This window comes from Delphinapterus leucas, chromosome 11, assembly GCF_059928025.1.
Source record: "Delphinapterus leucas isolate spDelLeu-1000000601 "Yukka" chromosome 11, BTC_Dleu_Yukka2, whole genome shotgun sequence".
In the NCBI taxonomy this organism is placed as follows: domain Eukaryota; kingdom Metazoa; phylum Chordata; class Mammalia; order Artiodactyla; family Monodontidae; genus Delphinapterus; species Delphinapterus leucas.
Window position 1 is genome coordinate 39,484,580 of NC_143139.1, and position 22,102 is coordinate 39,506,681.

At 48.3% G+C, this 22,102-nt stretch overlaps 1 protein-coding gene and 1 long non-coding RNA gene across 3 annotated transcripts in view; one reads left to right on the forward strand and one right to left on the reverse strand.

Annotated features, from left to right (window-relative positions):
* LOC115803507 (uncharacterized) overlaps positions 1 to 22,102 on the forward strand; it is a 25,811-nt gene continuing 3,709 nt past the window's right edge. For both annotated transcript variants that reach the window (XR_004024255.2, XR_016394921.1), the window contains exons 1-4: positions 1 to 810; positions 2,207 to 15,178; positions 21,176 to 21,315; positions 21,657 to 21,831. This is a non-coding gene — a long non-coding RNA (uncharacterized LOC115803507). The remainder of the gene's footprint in view (positions 811 to 2,206; positions 15,179 to 21,175; positions 21,316 to 21,656; positions 21,832 to 22,102) is intronic.
* The window catches only part of FAM186B (family with sequence similarity 186 member B), a 20,241-nt gene continuing 10,226 nt past the window's right edge, over positions 12,088 to 22,102 (reverse strand). The window contains 6 exon segments of the mRNA XM_089920682.1: positions 12,088 to 12,500; positions 15,329 to 15,514; positions 16,223 to 16,401; positions 19,611 to 19,800; positions 20,285 to 20,906; positions 20,909 to 21,940. Coding sequence (XP_089776808.1) covers positions 12,356 to 12,500; positions 15,329 to 15,514; positions 16,223 to 16,401; positions 19,611 to 19,800; positions 20,285 to 20,906; positions 20,909 to 21,940 — 2,354 coding nt within the window. The 3' untranslated portion in view covers positions 12,088 to 12,355.

Consider the following 22,102-nt stretch of genomic DNA (forward strand, 5'->3'; position numbering starts at 1 on the left):
CCAAACCTGGCGGGGTGTAGTCCCCAGCGGCACTCTGGAGAACTCCATTTCATCCCCAACTCTGCTCAGAACACTCAGAGGCGAACCGCGAGGTCTCACCATTCCTAGGCTGCCAGCTCCAACAATTTCTCCGCGGCGACGGCAGCAGCCGCAGGGCCAAAGCCGGCTTCCGTGAGGCCCGTCTACTTCCGGGTCTACGAACTAAGGGCTGCGCAACCCCTTCCGGTTCACCCCGGTAACTTGGGTAAGGGGGCGTGGCCGTGGCCGTGGTAGCGAAGGTCTGGCTGTTTTGTTAAGAGCCAGAATTAAAGGCTTTCCCAATTGGGACAACATATAGGGAGGCATCAGGGGTTATAGGTTACAGGTTGGAGAAAGTGATTAAAGGGAAAGTCGAGAATTGGGGCAGGATAGCCTGAGTAGCGAGATGAGGCAACGCTGGAAGGGGCTGGCCCGAGGGTGGGGCCGGGCGGCCGACTAGATTTCGGCTTCCGAATCTTGCAGCCTCCTGAGACATCTAGGACTCTTTGATAGTTTCTCAGGACCAATTATGGATTGTTTGATTCCACCAAAGGTTTTAGAGAAACTACTCTGTGGCAGGCCCTGTGCTAGGCACAACACGGGGAGATGATGTTGAGCTTCCTCCAGCCGGAGAGATGTGACATATAGAAGGGGCAGGGAGGTTGATGTCTAAGGAACGGAGGGAGGGTTGTAGGCCGCGGTTCTAGAAGGTAGAGGCCCTGGGAGAAGGAGTGCCCTTCCCATCAGCCCGACCCCACCTGGATTCCTGGAGGCAGCTGTGGGCCCCGGGAGGTAAGACGACCTAAGGATGCACCTTCAGAGGAGAGTGCCCTGGAGATGGGAGGACAAAACTACAGGAAAAGTTGGGAGTTTGGGGGTGTGAGAGCTATCTTGAGAAACCAGAAAGACTGTCCTCTAAAAGAGGGTTTCTATTTGTTTTATGCTTCCTTGGAGGGGCACAAAAGGGTAATAGCCTTAGAGAAACATACTGCGGCTCAGAATAAGAAAGATACAATTCCAAAGCTGTCCAGCAGATAGGGTGGTCCCCTCAGTGGAGGTGTCAAGCACACATCACCTGGACATTGCCAGGCGATTCAAGTGTCAGATGGGAGGCTAGCGCTTCTGGCCCTGACAGTGTATGATAGCCTTCTGCTTCAAGAGTCCCCTGTTCATTTGTGATTTTGCTTAATGAGTATTAACCTATTTTATTTCCCCTGAAAGATTGTGTTTTCTGATACAAGGTGTGATGGACTATACTAGATATAGCATAGTAGCTATACTAGGTGAGAGTTATCAGGGAGGTCTCTAAGGAGGTGACAATTGAATTGAGATTTGACAGCTGATAAGGGACCAGTTAGGCAAAGGGCTGGGCTAAGATGACCTAGTCAGAGGGGACAGCATAACTCCAAAGCAGAAAAGAGCTTGGTGAGTTTGAGGAGGAGGAAGGAGGAAGGCTGGAACAGGATGATCAAGAAAAAGAGGGAGGTAGATGAGAATAGAGAGGTCATCAGGGCAGATCACATTAGGCCTTGTAGTTCATGGTATAGATTTTGATCTTTATTCTTTTTTTTTTTTTGCGGTACGCGGGCCTCTCACTGTTGTGGCCTCTCCCGTTGTGGAGCACAGGCTCCAGACGCGCAGGCTCAGCGGCCATGGTTCACGGGCCTAGCCGCTCCGTGGCATGTGGGATCTTCCCGGACCGGGGCATGAACCCGTGTCCCCTGCATCGGCAGGCGGACTCTCAACCACTGAGCCACCAGGGAAGCCCCCGATCTTTATTCTTTGTTTAAACAATTTTATTTATTTATTTATTTATTGCCATGCCGCACAGCACGCAGGATCTTAGTTCCCCCACCAGGGATCGAACCCATGTCCCCTGCAGTGGAAGCACAGAGTCTCAACCACTGGACCCCTAGGGAAGTCCCCTTGGCCCTTATTCTTAACGCATTAGAAAGCCCTTAAAGTATGACAAGCAAAAGCATCCATCCTGTGATATGACTTAAGTTTTTAAATGATCCCTTTGTCTACTTGTGGAGAATGGATTGTAGGGGGGCAAGAAAGGAAGGAAAGAGATCAGATGAAGAGGCCATTGTAGCAATCCAAGTGAGAGAGGTAAACTCGGGGTTTAGCTGGGTTGTGGGGGCAGTGAAGATGGGCAGAAATAGTGACTTTGATGTATATTTTGCAGGTAGAATCACAAGGACTTACTGATGGATTGAATATAGGATATGAGGGAAAAGGAAGAATCAAGGATAAGATCTGGATTTGGGGCCTGAGTACCTGGATGGATATGAGACAACCCCCCCTCTTTAGAATATATCCAGAATCTGGTCATATCTCACCAGCTCCAACACTATTTCCTGATCTAAATACCCTGAATTCACCTTCTCTCACCTGGACTATTGCAAGAGCTCCCTAACTAGTCTCCCAGCTTTCATCTTTACCGCCTCTCCTCCAATTTCTTCACAGCAGCTAAAAGAAATGGAAATCCACTCATGTCAAGCCTCTGTTCAAAATCCTCCATCATCCTTGGAGTAAAAGCTCATGAGGTCATGACCTCATCTCCTGCTTCTCTCACTTGGTCTTTTAAAAATTTCAGTCCCCATCCCCTGCATTTTGTATCCCTTCCCTGCTTTGTTTTTTCGTTAGCATTTATTTTCTCCTAATGTGTGATGTAATTTACTTATTTTTTTCCTGTTTATCATATGTCCCCCAGCAGTAGAATATAAGGTCTATGAGGGCAGGGGGTTTTGCCTGTTTTGTTCACTGCTATAGTAGGTACTTAATAAATATTTGTTGAATAAGCATGTTAAATAAACCTAGGGGAAAGGGAAAGTCTGTGGGAGGAGGAGGTTTGTGTAGGCACAGAAATGAAGAGTTCTGTTTAGACATGTTAAGTATGAGATGCCTGTGAGGTATCCTGGTGGAGGTGTTGAGCAGAGAGGTGGGCACACTAGTCCAGTCACGGAGGAGACCTGGGCTGGAGATATACATTAGGGAATCATTCTCATGAAGATAGGATCTCTCTGCTGTTGGCTCAAATATACCTTCTTAGGAAGGCAAGTTTAATAAAGCTGTTGACCAGTACAAAGTTGCCTTTGGATTCACAATGCATTTTAAGTCAACATGAACTCTACTTGATATCTGTACACCTTTTTTTTTTTCTCTAAGGGAGGAGAAACCATTTGCAAAGGATGAGTCTCATACACAGACTGAATCTCTCTGAAATATCAATCCCCAAGGTGGAGAATCACAAACTTTATGAAACATCCGACTTATTTAACATGACAAAATGTATATATCTCAGTCCGAAAGCCAGCATCACAATGAGGAAACCTAAATTATTCCCATTGAAGTTAGGTATTCCACAAGGATGGCCCCTGTGACTATTTTTATTTAACACTGCTTTGGAAGTACTAGCCTACTTAATTACAGAAGAGAGAGGAATGAGATAAAAAAACTAGAGAAGAAGAGGTGAAATTACCATTATTTATTTATGATATAATAGCCTAACTGGAAAATCCAAGGATATCAACTGAAAAACTAATACAAATAAGACATTTTAGCAAAGTGGGTACAAATTAATATATAAAAAGTCAATGAACAACAGCCAATTAGAAAGTATATGAGAATAAAATGTATCATTTACAATAGCAATGAAAATGTAATGTAACCAAGAGTAATCTTAACAGTGTGCTAGATCTAGGTGCCCAAAACTAAAAATGCTATTGAAGGACACAAAAGGAGACATGAATAAATGGAAAGGCATACTCTATTTTTGGGTTGAAAGACTCACTGTCATAAAGACGTCAGCTCTCATTAATCTATAAATTTAACACAATCTAATTCCAACAGACTACATAACCTGAATACAAAGTTCATATGGAAATTTTTGCATCAAGAATAACCATGAACATTCTGAAAAAGAAAGTTAATGAAAGGGAATAGCTCTATTGGATATTAAACCAATAAAAGCTACAATATCTAAAATCGTAAAATCCAGAGGACACTAGTGCAAGCATAGACAATTTGATCAAGAGAACAAAATAAAGAGTCCAGAAATAGACACAAGACATTTAAAATGTTAGTATATGATAAAGATGGCATTCTCTATCAGTAGGGAAAAGACGGATTATACAGTAAGTGGTATTGAGACAATTGTGTAGCCACCTGAAAAAAAATAATGTGGTATCTCTACTTTAGTCCTTACGCTAAAATAAATCCATATGAATCAATTGTGTTTAAATAAATGTAAAATAGTAAAACTATAAATTTATATGTCGTAGTGGAGAAAATATCTCAGAATAGCACAAAGTTTCCCAAAGCATTAAAAAATACAATTCTGTCAACATAAAAATCTATAATTTCTGCAGAGCAAAAAACACCATAAACAAAGACAAATGGCAAACTGGGGGAAATATTTGCAGCTCATACCACAGACAAAAGGACTAATTTGCTCGGTATATACAAAATCCCTTCAAATCAATATGAAAAAGAACAAAAATCCAATAACAAAATGGGATGGTTAACATAAAAGGAAAGATAAATGGCTCTTAGACATATGAAAAAATGCTCAATCTCATACACAAGAAAATTGAAACTACATTTAGATATCATTTTTCACCTATAGACAGGCAAAAAAATCCAAATGTTTGACAATATGCCCTTGGCCTGGTTATGGAGAAACAGGCCCTTATATATGTTACCGGTAGAACCGTAAATTGTCAGTACTTGCCAAAATTACAAATGAATATAATTTCTAATCCAATATACTTTCACACATGCAAAATAAACTATATATAAAATTTTCAACAATAGCATTATTTACGGTAGCAAAAGTTTACAAACAATTCAAACATCTATCACTAGAGAACTACTTAAATAAATTATGGTCCACCATACAATGGAATATCATACAGCCAGGCTGAAGAGCTGTCGCACAAGTCTTTATAGGCCGTGATTAAATTCATGAAAAGCTATTAAAAAGTTTTTAAACGGGCATGGTATGAGATCTGGATTTTAGAAAGATCTCTCTGGCTTAGTATGGAGCATAGACTGACAGAGCAAAACTAGAGACAGGGAGATCAGTCAGTAGCCTAAATTAGGGTAGTCACGAAGGAGAAGACACATAAAATGTAGACTGGATAGGGCTTGATAACAGACTGGGTTTAGGGGTACAAGAGATGAGGCACTGATGGTACCCTGGTTTCTGGCTTTGGCAGTAAATGGAGAGTGATAGTTATGCATTGAGATAGGGAGCATAAGTGGAGAAGCTCGTTTGGGTAAGAAGGAAAGATGATGAGTTTTATTTGGATGAATTGAGTTGGAGGTGCCAGTGGGCAATCAGTTGAGATGCTTGGTTGGGTGTCTGGGTATACAGCTCTATGACTCCGGGGAGAGATTGGGACTAGGGATAAATTGGGGGATCGTCATCATATAGCTGATGTTTGAAGCCATAAGGGAAGATGAAGTCATCTTGGGATATCCTGAGGCATGAGGAGAGGTGAGGAGAGTGTCCAGGCCCTGAAGCGACCCCTGGAGTACAGGCAGAAGACTGTGCACTCCTACTAGAGCCAGAAGAGTGTGGGGAACAGGAGGGAAACCGAGTATCACATGACAGAAGCAAGGGAAGACTGTGGTAGCGTTTTAGTGGTCCATGTCTCTCACTTGGTTATAATATCCTTAAGGACATAAACTGGGTCTTATTTTTGTTTTCTCCCTGTCTGCTCCATCCCCACCTTCAGTCAATACAAGGTTTTGCACATAATCGAGATGTCTGTGAACAAAATAAGGGCATGAATGAGTAAATCCATTCAAAGCTGGGTCTTTACACTATTTTAGTTCAAATCGTCACTACTGTTCCTCTGATTGGTCTCCCTGCATCCATTCTCTAGCCTCTCCACATTGCCACGGCTGCCTCTCTAAAGTGCAGATCTAGTAACATCACTCTTTTCCTTGAAAATCATCAGTGGCTTTCCACTGCTGAGGAAAATCCTCAGCTTGGCCTTCAAGCTCATCCAAACCCAATCTCAGCCCAGCTTTGCTCCTGTAACACCTGGCTTCTTACCCACGAACTACGCCACACTGACTACTTTTTGGCCCGTAAACATGCTCCGTGCTTATAGTATTCTATTCCCTCGGATTCCCCACCCCCCTGCCACCTGCGTTAGTTCTATCCATCCTTCAGCTTTCTGTTGAAATCCCACTTAGACCTGAAGGCCTTTCCAGACCCTCACTGCAATGAACGTCTCCTTCTCCTGTTCTCCAATTATTTTGCATCTGTATTACATCACCTGCCCTGTACTGTATTTGTGTTTGTTACATATGCCAGCTCCCCCCTATTTACTACCCTGTCTCCACACTGGACTGTGAAAAGGGATTGTGTCTCAGTGTCATCATTACATCCAGCCTTCACACAGTACCCTAAGTAATTGCCGAATAAGTGACGGGTGGATGGGTGGACGGTAAGTCCTTGGGAGTACAAGGACCTAGTTCTATTTATTTTTATTCCCTCTACAGTGCTTTGCATGTGGTGTGTACCCTATGTTTGCAGTAAGCTCCTTAGAAGTTTGTTTTATTGACTTTTATACTCTTACTGCCTAGTACAGAGCATAACATCACAGTGGGTGCTCAATAAATGTTTAAGGACTCAATAATTACTCATTTAATTTGCTCTCAGTAGCCTCCAGAGAGGCCAATGGCTTTGGCAAACAGTGTTTGGTATGTGCTTCTTGCCAGCTCTGACAGGTTGCCTTTGCAGGCCATTGACAAGCTATGTCGTGTAGTATGGCTAACAGACCGAATTAGGGCTGTCATGATGGTTAAGCATTTAACACAAAGAGATGTGGCTCTCCAGGCAGAAACACAGCCCGGAAGAAGCCTCAGAGGCAAGAGCAAGGCAGCTCAACTACGGAGGGATGGGATCACTTATTCCTTAGAGAAAATTCTGACTTGGTTTCTACTATGTGCACAGCACTCTGTACTGGAGGCAGCTACAGCTGTGAAAGCAACTGGACATCTGCTCTTAAAGAGTTTAAGATCTGGGGGGATGAGGACAGCCCACCAATAATCCCAGAACAAAGACAAGACTGACCATTGCTGGAAGAGATGCATGAACAAAGGTTGAGAGAGCCTCCAGGAGAAGGGGGCATCTTAGGGAGGATTAGGAGAGGCATCTTGGTAGGGGGAATAGCATTTGTGCTCATTTCCTAAACTTTCCTGAATGCAAAAGGAATTGTCAGTGTTCAACTGGTCTCCCTGTTTCCCCCTTCTCAGACTTCAGTCTGTTCACATCACTATGGCCAGAGCAATGCTCTTGAAGGTGAGGTCCGATTATGTCACTTCTCTGCTCAAAATTCTGCAATGGTTTCCATTTTATTCAGAGTAAAAAATGGCTCCTATTCTTTCAGAGTGAAAATAAAGTCCTTACCGTGGCCTACAAGGCCTTATGTGATCTGTCCCTCCAGTCATTCTCCAACACTTTCCTTGCTTTTCTCCTCCCACTCACTCACCTGGCACCAGTCACAATGGAGATACGGCCATTCCTTGACTATGCCAGGCATGCTCCCACCTCAGACTGTTCCCTCGGCCTGCACACCCTTCCCCATGGCTCGCTTCTTCATCTCCTTCAAGTCTTTACTCAAGTGTCATCTCAGTGAGGCCTATTTTATGCCCTGTTTTAAACGGTAACCTTGGGACTTCCCTGGGAGTCCAGTGGCTAGGACTCGGCGCTTTTACTACCATGGGCATGGGTTCGATCCCTGGTCGGGGGACTAAGATCCCAAAAGCCTAGCGGTGCGGCCAAAAAAAAAAAGGTAAACTCTACATTCTGGTACGTTACCCCTCGTCGAAATCTGTGTTTCTCCATGGCATCTTTTACTATCTGACATACTGTGTATTTTACTAATTTTTTATTTGTCCATTTTTGCCCAATAGAATGTAAGCTCTGCAAAATCACTTTAAAAAAAAAAACAACTAGTTTCTTCAGCACTGTATCCCTAATGCCTACAATAGTGCCTAGTGTTAGTTACCCAATAGGTATTTGTTGAATGAATGAGGACGTGATACATGTTTGAAGAAGTCTTCAGGAAGGGCTTTCTGGAGGAGTTCCTAAAAAATAGTTGCCTGAAGAATCACTGACAAGGAGAGATCTCTGAACTGCACAGCTGAGGACCCTGCTGGGGGTGAGTGGTCAAGTGAGGAGGAAGTGGCCCTAGGCTGAAGCCACCAAGAATTGTCTGCAGGATCCAGATGTCCAAAGGATGGGTCAGGAATCCCTTGTCTCATTCCCCTACCTTTGCCATACTAGCTTTCCTCACTCAGCCAAGCACCTTCTCAGATGAACTCCACCCAGCTTCAGCTGTGTCCATCCTTCAGCGGTTCTGATACTTTTCATTTGGCCCTCTTGTTCTCGGGGCCAGCCGAGGCCCTTCAACAAGCACTTTGCTGCCTCCTTGTGGCTCCTGCAGTAAAGGAACTCTCTTCTGAAAGTGAGGTGACAGAGGCCTACACAGGGACTCTTAGAATGGGGGCTGTGGGAGAGGAAACCTGAATCTTCTTGACCCCCATGGAGACCCTGAATTATTGGCAGCTGCCCTCCCGCCCACAGACATTACTGCTAATAGCGACGACCATCCCCTCAGCAGACAGCAGAGCCCTGACAGGTATGCCAGCTGGACTCAGCTTTGGTTGTTCCAGGTTAGGTCACCTTTGGGGAAAGAAATTTATTTATTTATTTAGCTGCGTCATGGGATCTTCGCTGCGGTGCGAGGGCTTCTCTTTAGTTGTGGCTCACGGGCTCAGTTGCCCTGTGGCATGTGGGATCCTAGTTCCCCGATCAGGGATAGAACCCGTGTCCCCTGCATTGGTAGGCAGATTCTTAACCACTGGACCACCAGGGAAGTCCCCTGGGGAAAGAATCTGAGGCAACAGTCAGGTCCCAGGGCCTACCTTGAGGGGCATTCAGGCCAGTCAACTAGTATATCTAGCCTCTACCTACTCGGCCTCCTCCCAGCTCACAGCCAATAGTTTTTAAGGGGTGATGCAGCCACCAGCCAGCTCAGGGCTGGGTGTGTGTAAAGAGAGGAGGGGGCTGGGTGTGACACGAGTAGGAAGGCTGGGCACTGTGGAGAACTGGAGCCCATGCCCTGGAGGACACTGCTTCGCTGAGCCACTGCTCAGTTCCAGCCCGTTACTGTTTCTGCAGGTAACTGAAACCCACCTAAGCTAATATCAGCCCTTAAACAGGGGAATGTCCTGGAATACCACTGGGTTATCTTGTAGACCTATAAGGCAGGGATACAGCCAGGCCTCAGTAACCATCTGGCTGGCAAAGTTTCTGATGAGAAGACTTCTTACTTTCCTATGTAATTTGTTTTTCTTTCTGGCAGCTTTCAAGATGTTCTCTTATCTTTGGTTTCAGCAGTTAAGACTATGCTATGCTTAGGTGTTTTGTGTTTATCCTGTTTGGGGTTCTCTGACATTCTTGGATCTGTGGTTTGTTCTCTTTCATTAATTTGGGAAATTCTTGGTGATTATCTCTTCATATATTTCTTCTGCCCCATTCTGTCTCCCTTCTTCTAGGACTTCAATTATGTGTATTAGACCATTTGTCATTGTCCCACTCAAGTCAGTGCTTAGTTTTGGGTTTGCTCAATTATTCCTTTGTTTACTCTTTATGTTACAGTTTGTTTACATTTCTTCTGACTTAGCTTCAAGCTCACAGATTTTTTTCCTCTGCTTTTGTCCAGTTTGTTGATTAACTGGTTGAGGGAATTGTTCATCTCTGATATTAAGGTTTTCACTTCTAGCATTTCCGGTTTTCCATTTCTTTTTTACAGTTTCCTATTCTCTTCTCAAATTCCCCATCTGTTCATGCATGTTGTTCACCTTTTCCACTAGACTAGATCCTTTAACATGGTAAATATAGCTATCTCAAAGTCCCCAATTGATAGTTTCATCTTAGCCATGCTCATATTCTTTTTCTTTTGCGTTACGCGGGCCTCTCACTGTTGTGGCCTCTCCCGTTGCGGAGCACAGGCTCCGGACGCGCAGGCTCAGCGGCCATGGCTCACGGGCCCAGCCGCTCTGCGGCATGTGGGATCTTCCTGGACCGGGGCACAAACCCATGTCCTCTGCATCGCCAGGCGGACTCTCAACCACTGTGCCACCAGGGAAGCCCTCTTTTTTTTTTTTTCAAGAAGATGACTCCTCCAATCATAGTCATGCTCATTCTTTTTCTGACTTTTTCTAAGTTGGCCTCCCCAGCACATGGAACACACCAGACCCTGCATGGCTTTCACCTCCCTGGCTCTTTGGTTGGGTTGTTTACAAAAGGTTTTTATCCCTTCCACTTCACCGATGTCTCCTTGAAGGTCACAGTCAGGGCTAAAGTAGACCCTTCTCTCATGCCCCCTTTCACATTAGTGTTGATTCCTCATCTTGGAGAACCCTGAGGCCATGAGCCATGTAAGCAGAGATATGGCCAACTCCCAAATCTGGCTTGAAGAAATACACCAGTACTCCTTCTCATGCCCTGGCTTCCCCAAGTTTTTTTGAGGCAATATCTTGTTTGACCAAATACATCAACTTTGCTCTGAAAAAAAAAATGAGGTTCTTGGATAGTATTAAATAACCTCATTACCAGAAAAACACCATATACTATATCTATATATCTCCTTGGGTTTCAACCCAGCTTGGCCATCTATCAGACACTCTGCTTGTTTGCCAGAGAGCTTGCTAGAGGACAACCAAAAAGTCAAAGTCCTCCATCACCGGGGCAGGTTTAGCTGCTGGGCACCTTAATTTAAGCACAGTGCCGAAAGCGTATGGAAACATCTGAAACCTTTAAAAATGTCATTGGTGGGACTTCCCTGGCGGTCCAGTGGTTAGGACTGCACGCTTCCACTATGGGGGGCCCGGGTTTGATCCCTGGTCAAGGAACTAAGATCCCACATGCCGAGGCTTAAAGAATAGATAGTAAAAATAAATAAATAAATAATGTCATTGGCACCAAAATACAAAAATATATGTAATTAAATGTTTATAAAACATAATACTGTCAGTTTCATTATTCTGTCAAATTTAATATTCAGAATATTCTCATCTTATTTACAAAACTTGTTAGATTTCATCTCTATGCATGATGATTGCTGAGAAGTCACAGCCAACTATACATTAAAAAAACTTACTCATAGTCGTTTAATTTCCAAAGCAAAGTTATAAAATTCCCTTCAAATTATTTATAAAGCAATAAATTTAGTATGAGGGCATTTTAATATGTTGGCTACAGTGGGGTGAGGCCTCCAGAAAATAAGCCTGAAAGGCTAGACATGGCCCTTCCCTGCCACAGCTGTCCCATGTGTGTGACCTGCATCAGAAACGCCTCTCACCTTCCTCCCTCCGCCAGGCTTCCTTGTGATACGTTGAGCTGTGGTTCAGAAATTAAATCCTACTCTGGCATCATCCAAGGGCCATCAGTTTGCATCCAACATCCTCCTTTTCCTTCCAGAATTTCAACCTTAAGCAAGGATGGGTGTTCCATTCCTAAGAAACAGAATCACTGGATTGTGGGGCCTCTGAGAACAGGGTAATTTCCTAGCTAACGTTTTATCATGCCTGGTCCCTAGGTCTGGTCTGGCTAGGCGGGAGGAGGGGGAGGGGAGTGCAAGGGAGAGTGAGGATGGGGCGGTGCTCGTAAGCTGTATGAACCAACCAAAGTAGTGTCTTCCCTGAATTAAGACAATTAATTAATGGACAGGGATGGCCTCCTAAGCCCACACCATCTAGATTTGGAACCTCCGTGTCTCTATCTCTTCCATCTTTGTCCTCACTTCTTAGAGATGCACTCACCTTTGCTCCCACACCCAGTCACACCTTGCTCTGACTTGTACTCAGTACCTTCTCCTGTTCTTACCTTCTGAGTTTCACGATCATCATCAGTATATCTGTCACGTATTTGTCTGTGTCTCTGATTGATTTTAGAGTTACTGAGCCCTGCTGTGTGCCAGGCACTAATTATGGCCGTCTTGGCTGGTCGGCTCCCAGAGGGCAGACACAACACTGGGGGGATCCTCTGTGACTGGTGTCTAAGTCAGTGGCCAGGTGGTCATGCATCTGGTTTCAAAAATGAGTGAGTTGAGGAGGTGTGGGTTTTAGCAATGAGGCAGAAAATTTTAAAAATAAACACATCTCTATTTTATTAAAAATGTACAGTTTGGGGACTGAAGGAGAAAAGTAGTGTTTCTCAAAGTTCTAGGATTACTTAGCAGTACCCAGAGTGTTTGTTTAAAAACACCAGCTGGGAATCTGCATTTGGAACAACTTTGAGAATCACTGGTTAAGGCATGGAGCAAGGACTGCAATTGTCTCGATCCTTCTGGCTTTTTAGGGTTCCGGGGAAGGACTCGTTTGACTTTTTACAAACAAGCTCAGCTGGCTCCTCTGGGTGTTCCTGGCCTTCCTTTCTTTGGGTCACTGAGGCACTGAAACAGTTAATACAGTTACCGGTTGGGAAGCAGATGAAACAAGGCCCTGAGATGTGAGTGCCCACCCAGCCCACCCGAGAGCTTCCCTGGTCGTCTCTGGGAGACCAGCCCAGGGCTGGGCCCAGACTGACCCAGATGTGGAACTGCTTAACACAACATTTCTGCCACATCCCAGGGGCTCTGCTTCTTTTCTTGTGAATCTTCCTCCCGTTTCACGTTACAGAATACTCCCTCTTCCCTCCCCTCACTCTTCCCTGCTCCTTCCTACCCATCCACGTTTCTTCCTCTCCACCCCCACCTTGGTTCCTTCCCAGAAACCAAGTTTATAAGCTCTCTCTTCTGTCGGCACCACGTTGGAAGTCTGTGAATCCACAATCACTGCATCTCAGCACACGCGTGTGAACCATCGTGTACTTTGTGCAGAAATAGGCTCTGAGCAAGGGAGGGCAGGGCAGTTAGAGTCGAGGTTAAGATACTTCTCCAACTGCAGACAGCGCTCGGTGTGTACAGGCACATAGCTATCTTACCTGTCAGACAGACAGTCCAGGGGAGACACCTGTAAGACAAAGCAGAAAAAAGATCTTGGAGAAGGGCGTCTGCTGGTTTTTGAAGGACACGGTCCCAAATCACAGAGGGAAGATTAATAGCCCTTCCCCACATGCTGAGAGGACACCCCGGCGGGCGTTTGATGAGACAGGTTGCCAACGCCAGGCAGACCAGGAGAATGGGACAGTCGGTGCGAGGCTGGCCCTAGTTATGAAACTAGCTGGTGCTGTGAACTGGACAACTTGGCCAGGGGACCTGGTGAGGTCAGCAGGATCGTGAAGAGGTGAGTGACCTGGACCCACACAACAGGTGGGCCTGCAGATTTGAGGTGGGCCAGGGGCAGGCGGCCAAAGAGAAGGTGCACTTTTGGGAGTGGAAGCAGTGTGTCTCCAGAGGTGCACACGCACGGAGAATGCACAAAGAAAGCAGCACGACCACCACCCTAGGGCAGCAGTAGCCTGGGCAGCGGCAGATTCTCATGCCACAGCAGCAAGATCCCAAGACAATGTAGGCAGCACCCACACTAAAATCTCGAGGACCAGCTTGACACACAGGTAGGTGGTGCCAACCTGGCATGTGGATAAAGAAGACAGAAGCAGCAGGGCTTGGTCTCTACACCTGGTAGTGTGATAAACTGAAAAAACTGCTGTAGAGTTTGAAAAAGGGGAAGAAAATTGTATTCACCTAAATTCCCCTGGAAAGGAGAAACTGTCTTTGCTGGGAACAATATTTTGATTAGTGCTTAAGTCTGAAGCTGAGATCCCAGTGGCGGCATGGGTGTAGGTGGAACAGCTCTGCATGAGAGACGGGAAAGAGTTTTTGAATTTTGCATGTTAAACCAAAGAGAGAGGGGAAGAAAGGAGGCTGCTCTTCGGTACTGTTCACTGTGAGGCCCTTTCCCTATCGCCCCGCTAAATTTTCAGAAAGTTATGAAGATCGTGAAATGCTTGGGGTCAAGTGGAGTGTGTATACTTGATATTTACGTGCACATATTCACGTGTGCGGGGTTGGTGCCTCAGGTTGAAACAGATGACGAGCAGAGCCCAGGCACTGGCAGGGATGCAGAGGGAGAGAAGGCGCTCAGAGAGGAGAGATACCACTATAGGGGTGCTAGAGGCAGGGGCAAGTTTAGCCAAATCTCAGCAGGGTGCGGCCCCAGTTGATTTCTGGGTGACTAAATTCTGCCAGTGTCGTTTTGGTTATTCTCAGTTCTGTTTGCTGTATCCAAATCAACTAACAACAACAACAACAACCACACACACACACACACACACACACACACGGAAACTCTTCAGGAACTGAAAACCAGGTATCTATGTACTAGGTGGGCTATAATGTTGATGTCCAGCTGGGACTCTCAGGCCCACTTCAGAGCGGAATCACAGCCAAGGACCAGCCTCCTTTGATGTTGCCATGCCACCCCATCTTCCCTAAGTTCCTGTCGAGAGGATGAGGGTGGCACCAGCATCTTGCAGCCTTGGTTCTGGTTAGGTCTACACTGGCAGGCATCAGTGCCCTCTCCCTGTCAAAGATATTATTGATTGCTTGCTGGATCTTAGTTCCCCAACCAGGGATCCAACCTGGGCCCTGGCAGTGAAAGCACCGAGTCCTAACCACTAGACTGCCGGGAAATTCCCATCCCTGTCAAAGATCTTTAACTGGGGCAGGGCCAGGGCCACAAGAGGCAGCTGGGGTTAGTAATCTAGAAAGGCTCCTCGAAAGAGCCTTGAGTCTTCAATATTGACATCTTCAAGCCAAGAGAGGCAGAGTTGAACCTTCCTAACCAGAAAAGTCCCTTGTTGGCCCACTGAGTCCTGCCCGCCTCCCCTCAGCTGCTCTTCCCAGGGGCAGTTCTTGAAGGCAATAAGGAAATGACAATGCCAAAGACGGGCCCAGTTTATCCTGAGATTTTTGGTCTCTCTCATCTCTCCATACCTGCACCTGGCTCTCCTTGAGAATAACCCCCAGGCCTAGGGCAAGAAACACCTCTTGAGCAATTCACGTGCAGCCCAGGAAGCAAGTGGGAAGGAATGACTTCTGTCGTGATCTTCTGAGATGCCGTGTGGAGTCCTTTGAGAGAACTAGAATGGTGCTGGCGTGGGGACCCAAGCTCATGGCCAATGAGGCAGGTAAGCATCTCTCTGTCTGATGTGGTACAGTAAATGAGGTCATTATTAATGTTTGGAAAGATAGCTGTTGGGCGGTTGGACACAGAAGTGTGTACCCTTGGTGGGCAGATCTCCCTGAATCCAGATTAACCGTCCAGGCTTGCATCTTACCAGGCCTTGAGGGACATCAAGCTTTTGTGGTAGGAGGAATGCACATCCAATGCCGACAGCCGGGGAATATCTGGGTACCCCCCTAGCTGGTCCCAGGACAGGCTGGTGGGGGTCTTCTTTTCTACTGGGTGACTGGAGGAGGCCACATCAGTCTTCCAGATGGCCTCCAGCTGGTTCCCCTGTTGGCTGGGGTGTGAAGGTTGAAAGTGTAAGAAGAGATGAGGAGGTCTTTACAGAAAGGGAGAGACTGGGAAGCAACAAGCTCTGCAGGGTTTTCTTCCCTTCTCAAATAGTTGTCACTGCCTTCCTTGCCGCATCTCTTCCCTTCCCAACTCTAAATCTCACCTCTTTGGGTCTCCTCTAGCTGAGGAGCTACTGGAAGAGGCTGCCGAGACAGCCCCTGTTCCTCCAGGCACATGCTCTGGGCCTGAAGCCCCGAACTGGCCACACTAGGGGGGTGTGGATGTGTCTCTTCTTGGCTGCCAGAGACTCGTGGTGTCTCTCTTTGAGCCCAGGGGTCACGTGGTGGGAAGGATCAGGTTGATTTATATGGATGGACCAGGGGCAGGGGCCAGACCAATGCTCAGGGTGGAGATGGTTGTAAGTTCTCAGCTGTGGGTCCCAGGAGTCTTTCAGTTGCATAGTTTGAAACATACTTGGTCAGGCTGTGCCGTGAAGCCCACACACCACATACACACATATCCCCATCTGGGCCAATGGCCAGAGCTGGGCAGGCAGCTGAGAAGCTAGGTTCCTTGCAACTCATGGGGTGAGCTTTGCCTGTCTGTACCTTCACTGAGCTGCCAGCCCGCCCCCCCACCCCGAGTCTGGTCACCCCTGCTCCCTGCCTCCCTCACCCACCTAGCCAGCTACCCCTGGCTTCCGTGCACCTACTGGGCCATCCGCAGGGGCACACATTGCTGGTGCTTGGTCATAAAGAGTTCCAGGTGTCGCTTGCAGGAGGGGCTGCTGGAATGGATGTTCCGCAGTAAGGATGGGGGAGGTTTGCTTTTCCTTGACTTTGGGGAGGTGGCCACAGGGGTGTTCAGGTTAATGTTCCACTCCTGCTGGAGCTAAGAGGAACCAGCAGAGAGGCATCAGGGAGAAAGGAATTCATCCTCTCTCTAGTGCCAGAGGAGGCATTGCCTGACTTGGGGCAGAGCAGAAAGGGTGAGGCCCAGGGAATGCCTCCAATTAGATATGCGTGGGACCTCAGGGTATTGCATTTCCCAGAAATTCCTTGAATTGTTCTTTGCTGGTTTAGTTCCTGTTTTCTCCTTTGTTGTGGAGAATCTGGACAATGGGCAAAAAAGCAAGGAAAAAACTAAAGGAAGCCAGAGCAGCTGGAACTGTGAGAGACTCATGTTACCGGGCCAGGTTGTGTCAGGAATGCTCTCCATGTCTTGTCATTCAGCCTCTGCCCTGGCCCTGGGGAAGGAGCTGGAGGAACCCTCACAGCCATCTAAAACATTAATATATATAAGGTCCCTTTCCTTCTCAACCTCAAAACCAATTTAGCAAGTCAAGACACCTACAGGAGGTGAACAGGACTAATATAAAGTGACAGGAAACTGAATTGGGAGATATCCCCATGGCCAAGGCTCTTCCAACTGCCTTATGCCGGCACTTACACTGAATCCCTCAGGACACTGCTTCCCCCAGACTCTGGCCGTGGCTGCTCAGGACTCAGTGGGGTAACCTCCTGGCCCAGCCCTAGAGGAGATCTCAGCAGATTCTGAGTCACTGCTGCGGGATTCTGCAATCCCTCCAAGCCATCAGCTAGCCTCCTGTGGACCATGTCAGCACTCGCTGCTTTTCTGACCCTGGTAGCAGGGGAAAGAGTAGAGGAAACTGAAGGCAGACCTTAGAGAATAAAAATAGGTCAAACCCAATGGATTAAGACTCCGAATGACTTTGGACTCTCAACAGCAACACCAAAACCTAGAAGGCAATGAATGAGCAGTGCCTTCAAAATTGTGAGGGAAAATGAATTCTAACCTAGACTTCTGTATCCAGGCAAACTGTCAATTAAGAGTCAAGGGTAGGGGGGCTTCCCTGGTGGTGCAGTGGTTAAGAATCCGCCTGCCAATGCAGAAGACACAGGTTCAAGCCCTGGTCTGGGAAGATGCCACATGCCATGGAGCAACTAAGCCAATGCACCACAACTACTGAAGTCCACATGCCTAGAGCCCATGCTCCATAACAAGAGAAGCCACTGCAATGAAGAGTAGACCCCGCTCGCCACAACTAGAGAAAGCCCGCACGCAGCAACGAAGACCCAATGCAGCCAAAAAGAAAAAAATAAAATAAAAATAAAAATAAAAGGATTTAAGGGTAGGGACTTCCCTGGTGGTGCAATGGTTAAGAATCTGGCTGCTGGGGACTTCCCTGGTGACCCAGTGGTTAAGACTTCACCTTCTAATGCAGGGGATGCAAGTTCGATCCCTGGTCGGGGAGCTAAGATCCCACATGCCTTGCGGCCAAAAAAACCAAAACACAGAACAGAAGCAATATTTTAACAAATTTAATAAAGACTTTAAAAATGGTCCACATCAAAGAATCTGCCTGCCAATGCAGGGGACATGGGTTCAATCCCTGGTCCAGGAAGATCCCACATGCTGCGGAGCAACTAAGCCTGTGCGCCACAACTACTAAGCCTGTGCTCTGGAGCCCACGAGCCACAACTACTGGGCCTGTGCCACAACTACTGAAGCCTGTGCGCCCTACAGCCTGCGCACTGCAACTACTGAGCTCATGTGTCGTAACTACTGAAGCCCGCACGCTCTAGGAACTGAATGCCACAATTACTGAGATCCCACATGCCACAGAGCAACTAAGCCCGTGTACCACAACTGCTGAGCCTGCACTCTGGAACCCACGAGCCACAACTACTGAAGCCTGTGCACCCTACATCCCATGCACCGCAACTACTTAGCTCGTGTGCTGCAACTACCGAAGACCACGCACCTAGAGCCCATGCTCGGCAACAAGAGAAGCCACCGCAATGAGAAGCCTGCACACCACAACGAAAAGTAGCCCCTGCTCACCGTGACTAGAGAAAGCCCGCATGCAGCAATGAAGACCCAACACAGCCAAAAATTTTAAAAAATTTAAAAGAAAAGAGTTAAGGGTAGATATTAAGTAAAGACATTTTCAGACAACCAGGGTCTCAATGATTTTACATGCCAGGAACCCTTTGTCAGGAAGTGACCAGAGGAGGTACTCCACTAAAACGAGGGAGACCTGGCATCTAGAAAGCAGGGGAGGGGCTTCCCTGGTGGCGCAGTGGTTAAGAATCTGCCTGCCAATGCAGGGGACACAGGTTTGAGCCCTGGTCCCAGAAGATCCCACATGCCGCAGAGCAGCTAAGCCCGTGCACAACTACTGAGCCTGCACTCTAGAGCCCACGAGCTACAACTACTGAAGCCCACGCACCTAGAGCCCGTGCTCCGCAACAAGAAGCCACCGCAATGAGAAGCCCGTGCACTGCAACAAAGAGCAGCCCCCGCGCGCTGCAACTAGAGAAAGCCTGAGTGCACAGTAACGAAGACCCAATGCAGCCAAAAAAAAAAAAAAAGTTCTACCTCATAACAACAAAAACAAAGCACATTAAAAAAAAAAAAGGGCTTCCCTGCTGACGCAGTGGTTGGGAGTCCACCTGCCGATGCAGGGGATACAGGTTCGTGCCCCGGTCCGGGAAGATCCCACATGCCGTGGAGCGGCTGGGCCCGTGAGCCATGGCCGATGAGCCTGTGCGTCCGGAGCCTGTGCTCCGCAGTGGGAGAGGCCACAACACTGAGAGGCCGCGTACCGCAAAAAAAAAAAAAAAAAAAGAGAGAAAGCAGGGGAGCTGTCCCCAGAGAGAAGCAAAGGGAGTCGCCAGCACGAGGGTGAAGAAGACAGCTGTGACCAAGCCTGAAGAGCAAGCAGATCAGACAAGAGCAGGACAGGGAGACCCACAGGGGAGGGAGAATCTGAGCACAGAGTCGGGACTGCAGGCTCCAACTACCTCCCCTCCAGAAGAAGCTTTCTTGTCCAGCTCCTTTAGAGGGTCCCTCCCTCTCTTGCTCTCCCCATATATGGAGATTGGAAAACTGGCCTTCCTTACACTCAGGCTGTCTCCTGCCTTCCCCTCTTCCTGGTTCAGAGGCTTTAATCTGCTCTCTTACTTCCCAACTGCTCCCCCATGCCCAGGTACACCCCACAGCCCCATGGCTCCACCCTGGCCCCATCCCTGCTGGCTGTGCTGACCCCTGAGAAGGTCGCCGGGTGGGAGGCCCACCTTGGGGAACATGGTCACCATGGTGCTCAGGCACTCTCGGCGCTTCTCCTCCAGGTCCCTCTGCTTGTCTGTCCAGGCCTGCAGCTGGAGGTTCTGCAGGCCGACGTTTTCCAGGAAGAGGTAGAGGTTCTGGGCCTTGTAGGCAGCCCCAGCTTCTCGCACAACTTGTACGTGGTTGATCACTTCTTGTCTGGGAAGAGAGGGAAGTGATTTAGTGGGTGAAGGAGCCTCCTCCTGCCCCCAGCTCTCTGTTAACCAGAGATGACTCTGTGTCTGTGAGAGCTGGGGAAAACAGGGAACAGAGAAGCAGGAGGTGGTGTCAGGTGAGGAAGCTCGGGCTGGGCTGGAAACAGGAATAAAAGTAAGGCAAATGGGGGAGCGTGTTAGGCGGGTTACGGACAGGGCAGTAGGAAGACAGGAAGAAAGGCTTGCAGGAAAGCTCACTAGAGGGACAGCAGTGTGTAAGTGCTTGACCTCCCACACCTTCAGGGCTGCCCAAGGCTCCGAGGTCAGGTGTCCTTCACAGCTACCCTTCCTCAGGGGGACCTTGTCCGGGCCTGGGGTGATTCTCCCCATCCCACTTGCCCATGCTCCTCCTTTCTCACTGGGTTCTGGCTCTGCCCATATACTGCAGCGGTGTGGGTGGGTGCCGGTGGGTGCCAGGGAGGACCTACCGGAGGCTCTGGAAATGTCTGTAGAGGATGTACTTTTGGCACAGGCACCACAGCTTGAGCACGTTCAGCTCCACGGCGGTGGTGGTGAGCTCCCGCACCTTGTTGCTCAGGTAGTGGGGCAGCCCCAGCTGATCCTCCTCAGTCAGGAGCTGCAGGTTCTTCCTCTGGGCCTCCACGTCCACGTGGTATACCTTCCCCTTCGGAGTTACTGGGGATGTGTGCAAAGGGGGCTGGGCCACTTTTCGGAGGGATGTCCCCGTGACAGGAAGGGAGGCCGTCTTCTTGGGCTTCATGGGAACACAGCGGGCCCGTGGTTTCTGAGTAAACTCGGCTGAACTCATGGTCCTCTGGTTTCCAGGGGCAGGCTGCTGGGTCTTAGGGGACCTGGGCAAGTGTGGCCTCCTGCGTTGGTGAGCAGATTGGGCCTGGCTTGGGGGAGGTGCCAGTGATGCCTCCTCCAAGTCCCTCCATCGACTGGTGGGCACGAAGCCCATTCTCTCCACGTCCCCTCCTGTCCGCTCCGGCCCCCTCCATGGGCCCCCTTGCTCCTGGGCCAATCTCCACTGCCACCCCCTCGCTGCTTCCCCCTGCTCCCACTGCCGCTGCTTCTCCCGGTGTCCCACTCCAGCAGGGCCCACTTCTCTTGCCACTGCAGCCACATCTCCTCCTCCAGCCACTGCTGCCTTTGCCTCTCCCAGCTGAGTTCCTCTTCCCAGTGCTCTGCCTTGCTCTCCAAGGCCACCTTCCTAGAGCTCTCTGGGGACAGCTGCTTCTGAAAATGGGACTTCATCTGGAGTCCTTCCTTCTCCTGGGTCACTTCCTGGAAGAAGTCCTTCTGGTCTTTGACTCTGTGGCCTGGGCTTTCTGCTGATGGTCTTTCCCATTTCTTAGGAAACTTGTGATGCATGGAGGATGGCAACACGGGCTGAAGATTTTCAGTGTCCTGGCTGCTGTACACATCTGCAATCCTTGAATGCACAGTCATGGTGGAAAGTGGTTGACACGTGGAAGGCCTAGCACTACTATCCCAGGTCATGGCCAGGCGACTTGGGGAGAGCGGTGAAAACTGCTCCTCCTTGGGTTCCTGTTGGGTTTCCTCTATGACTGTTTCTTTCTTTTGGAGGGCCTCTTTCTTGGCAGGGGCTGGGGAGTCAACCAAGATCTTGACTGAGTATTCTGCTTGACCTCTAGCAGACTGAGCCTTGTTCAGCTGGAACTCTAAGGCATGCTTCCTCAGGAGAAGGTCATGGTACTTTCCCCCTAGAATTTCTACCTGCTTTAGTAGGGCATCTCTCTTACTCTTGAGGACTTGGAGGGACTTCTGGAAGTACAGCCTCTGGCTGCTGAGTTCTTTGGTCATCTCTATTTTCAGGTGCCTGTATTTGGCCTCCAGGCTTCTGTTCTCCTTGTGCTGGAGCATCAAGGCCTTGTTGAGGTTCTCGACCACAGCAGACATGTACCTGATGGCCCGAACCTCCCCCTGGTTGAACATTGTGGAGTCCAGGAGTTCCTGCAGCATGGACTTCACCTCGGAGACCCTTATGCAGGTAGTGTGCTTGTCCTGGAGCATCTGCTCTGGGCTCAGTGGCTGAGGGCAGGATATCACTTTTTGTGGGCTTTGTTCCCGCCAGCCCTGCCAGAAAGTGTGTTTGGACACTAGGAGAGGTGGAGAGAACAAAGGCAATAAACTCCCATGGATCCAAGGATTATACTGATTCTCCACACCCTGCTTGGCCAAATTCCCATCCAACCTTCTTAGGGCTTTGGCAATAAGGAGCTGGGGCATTATATGAGGCCAGGGGAGATATTGTCAGGAGA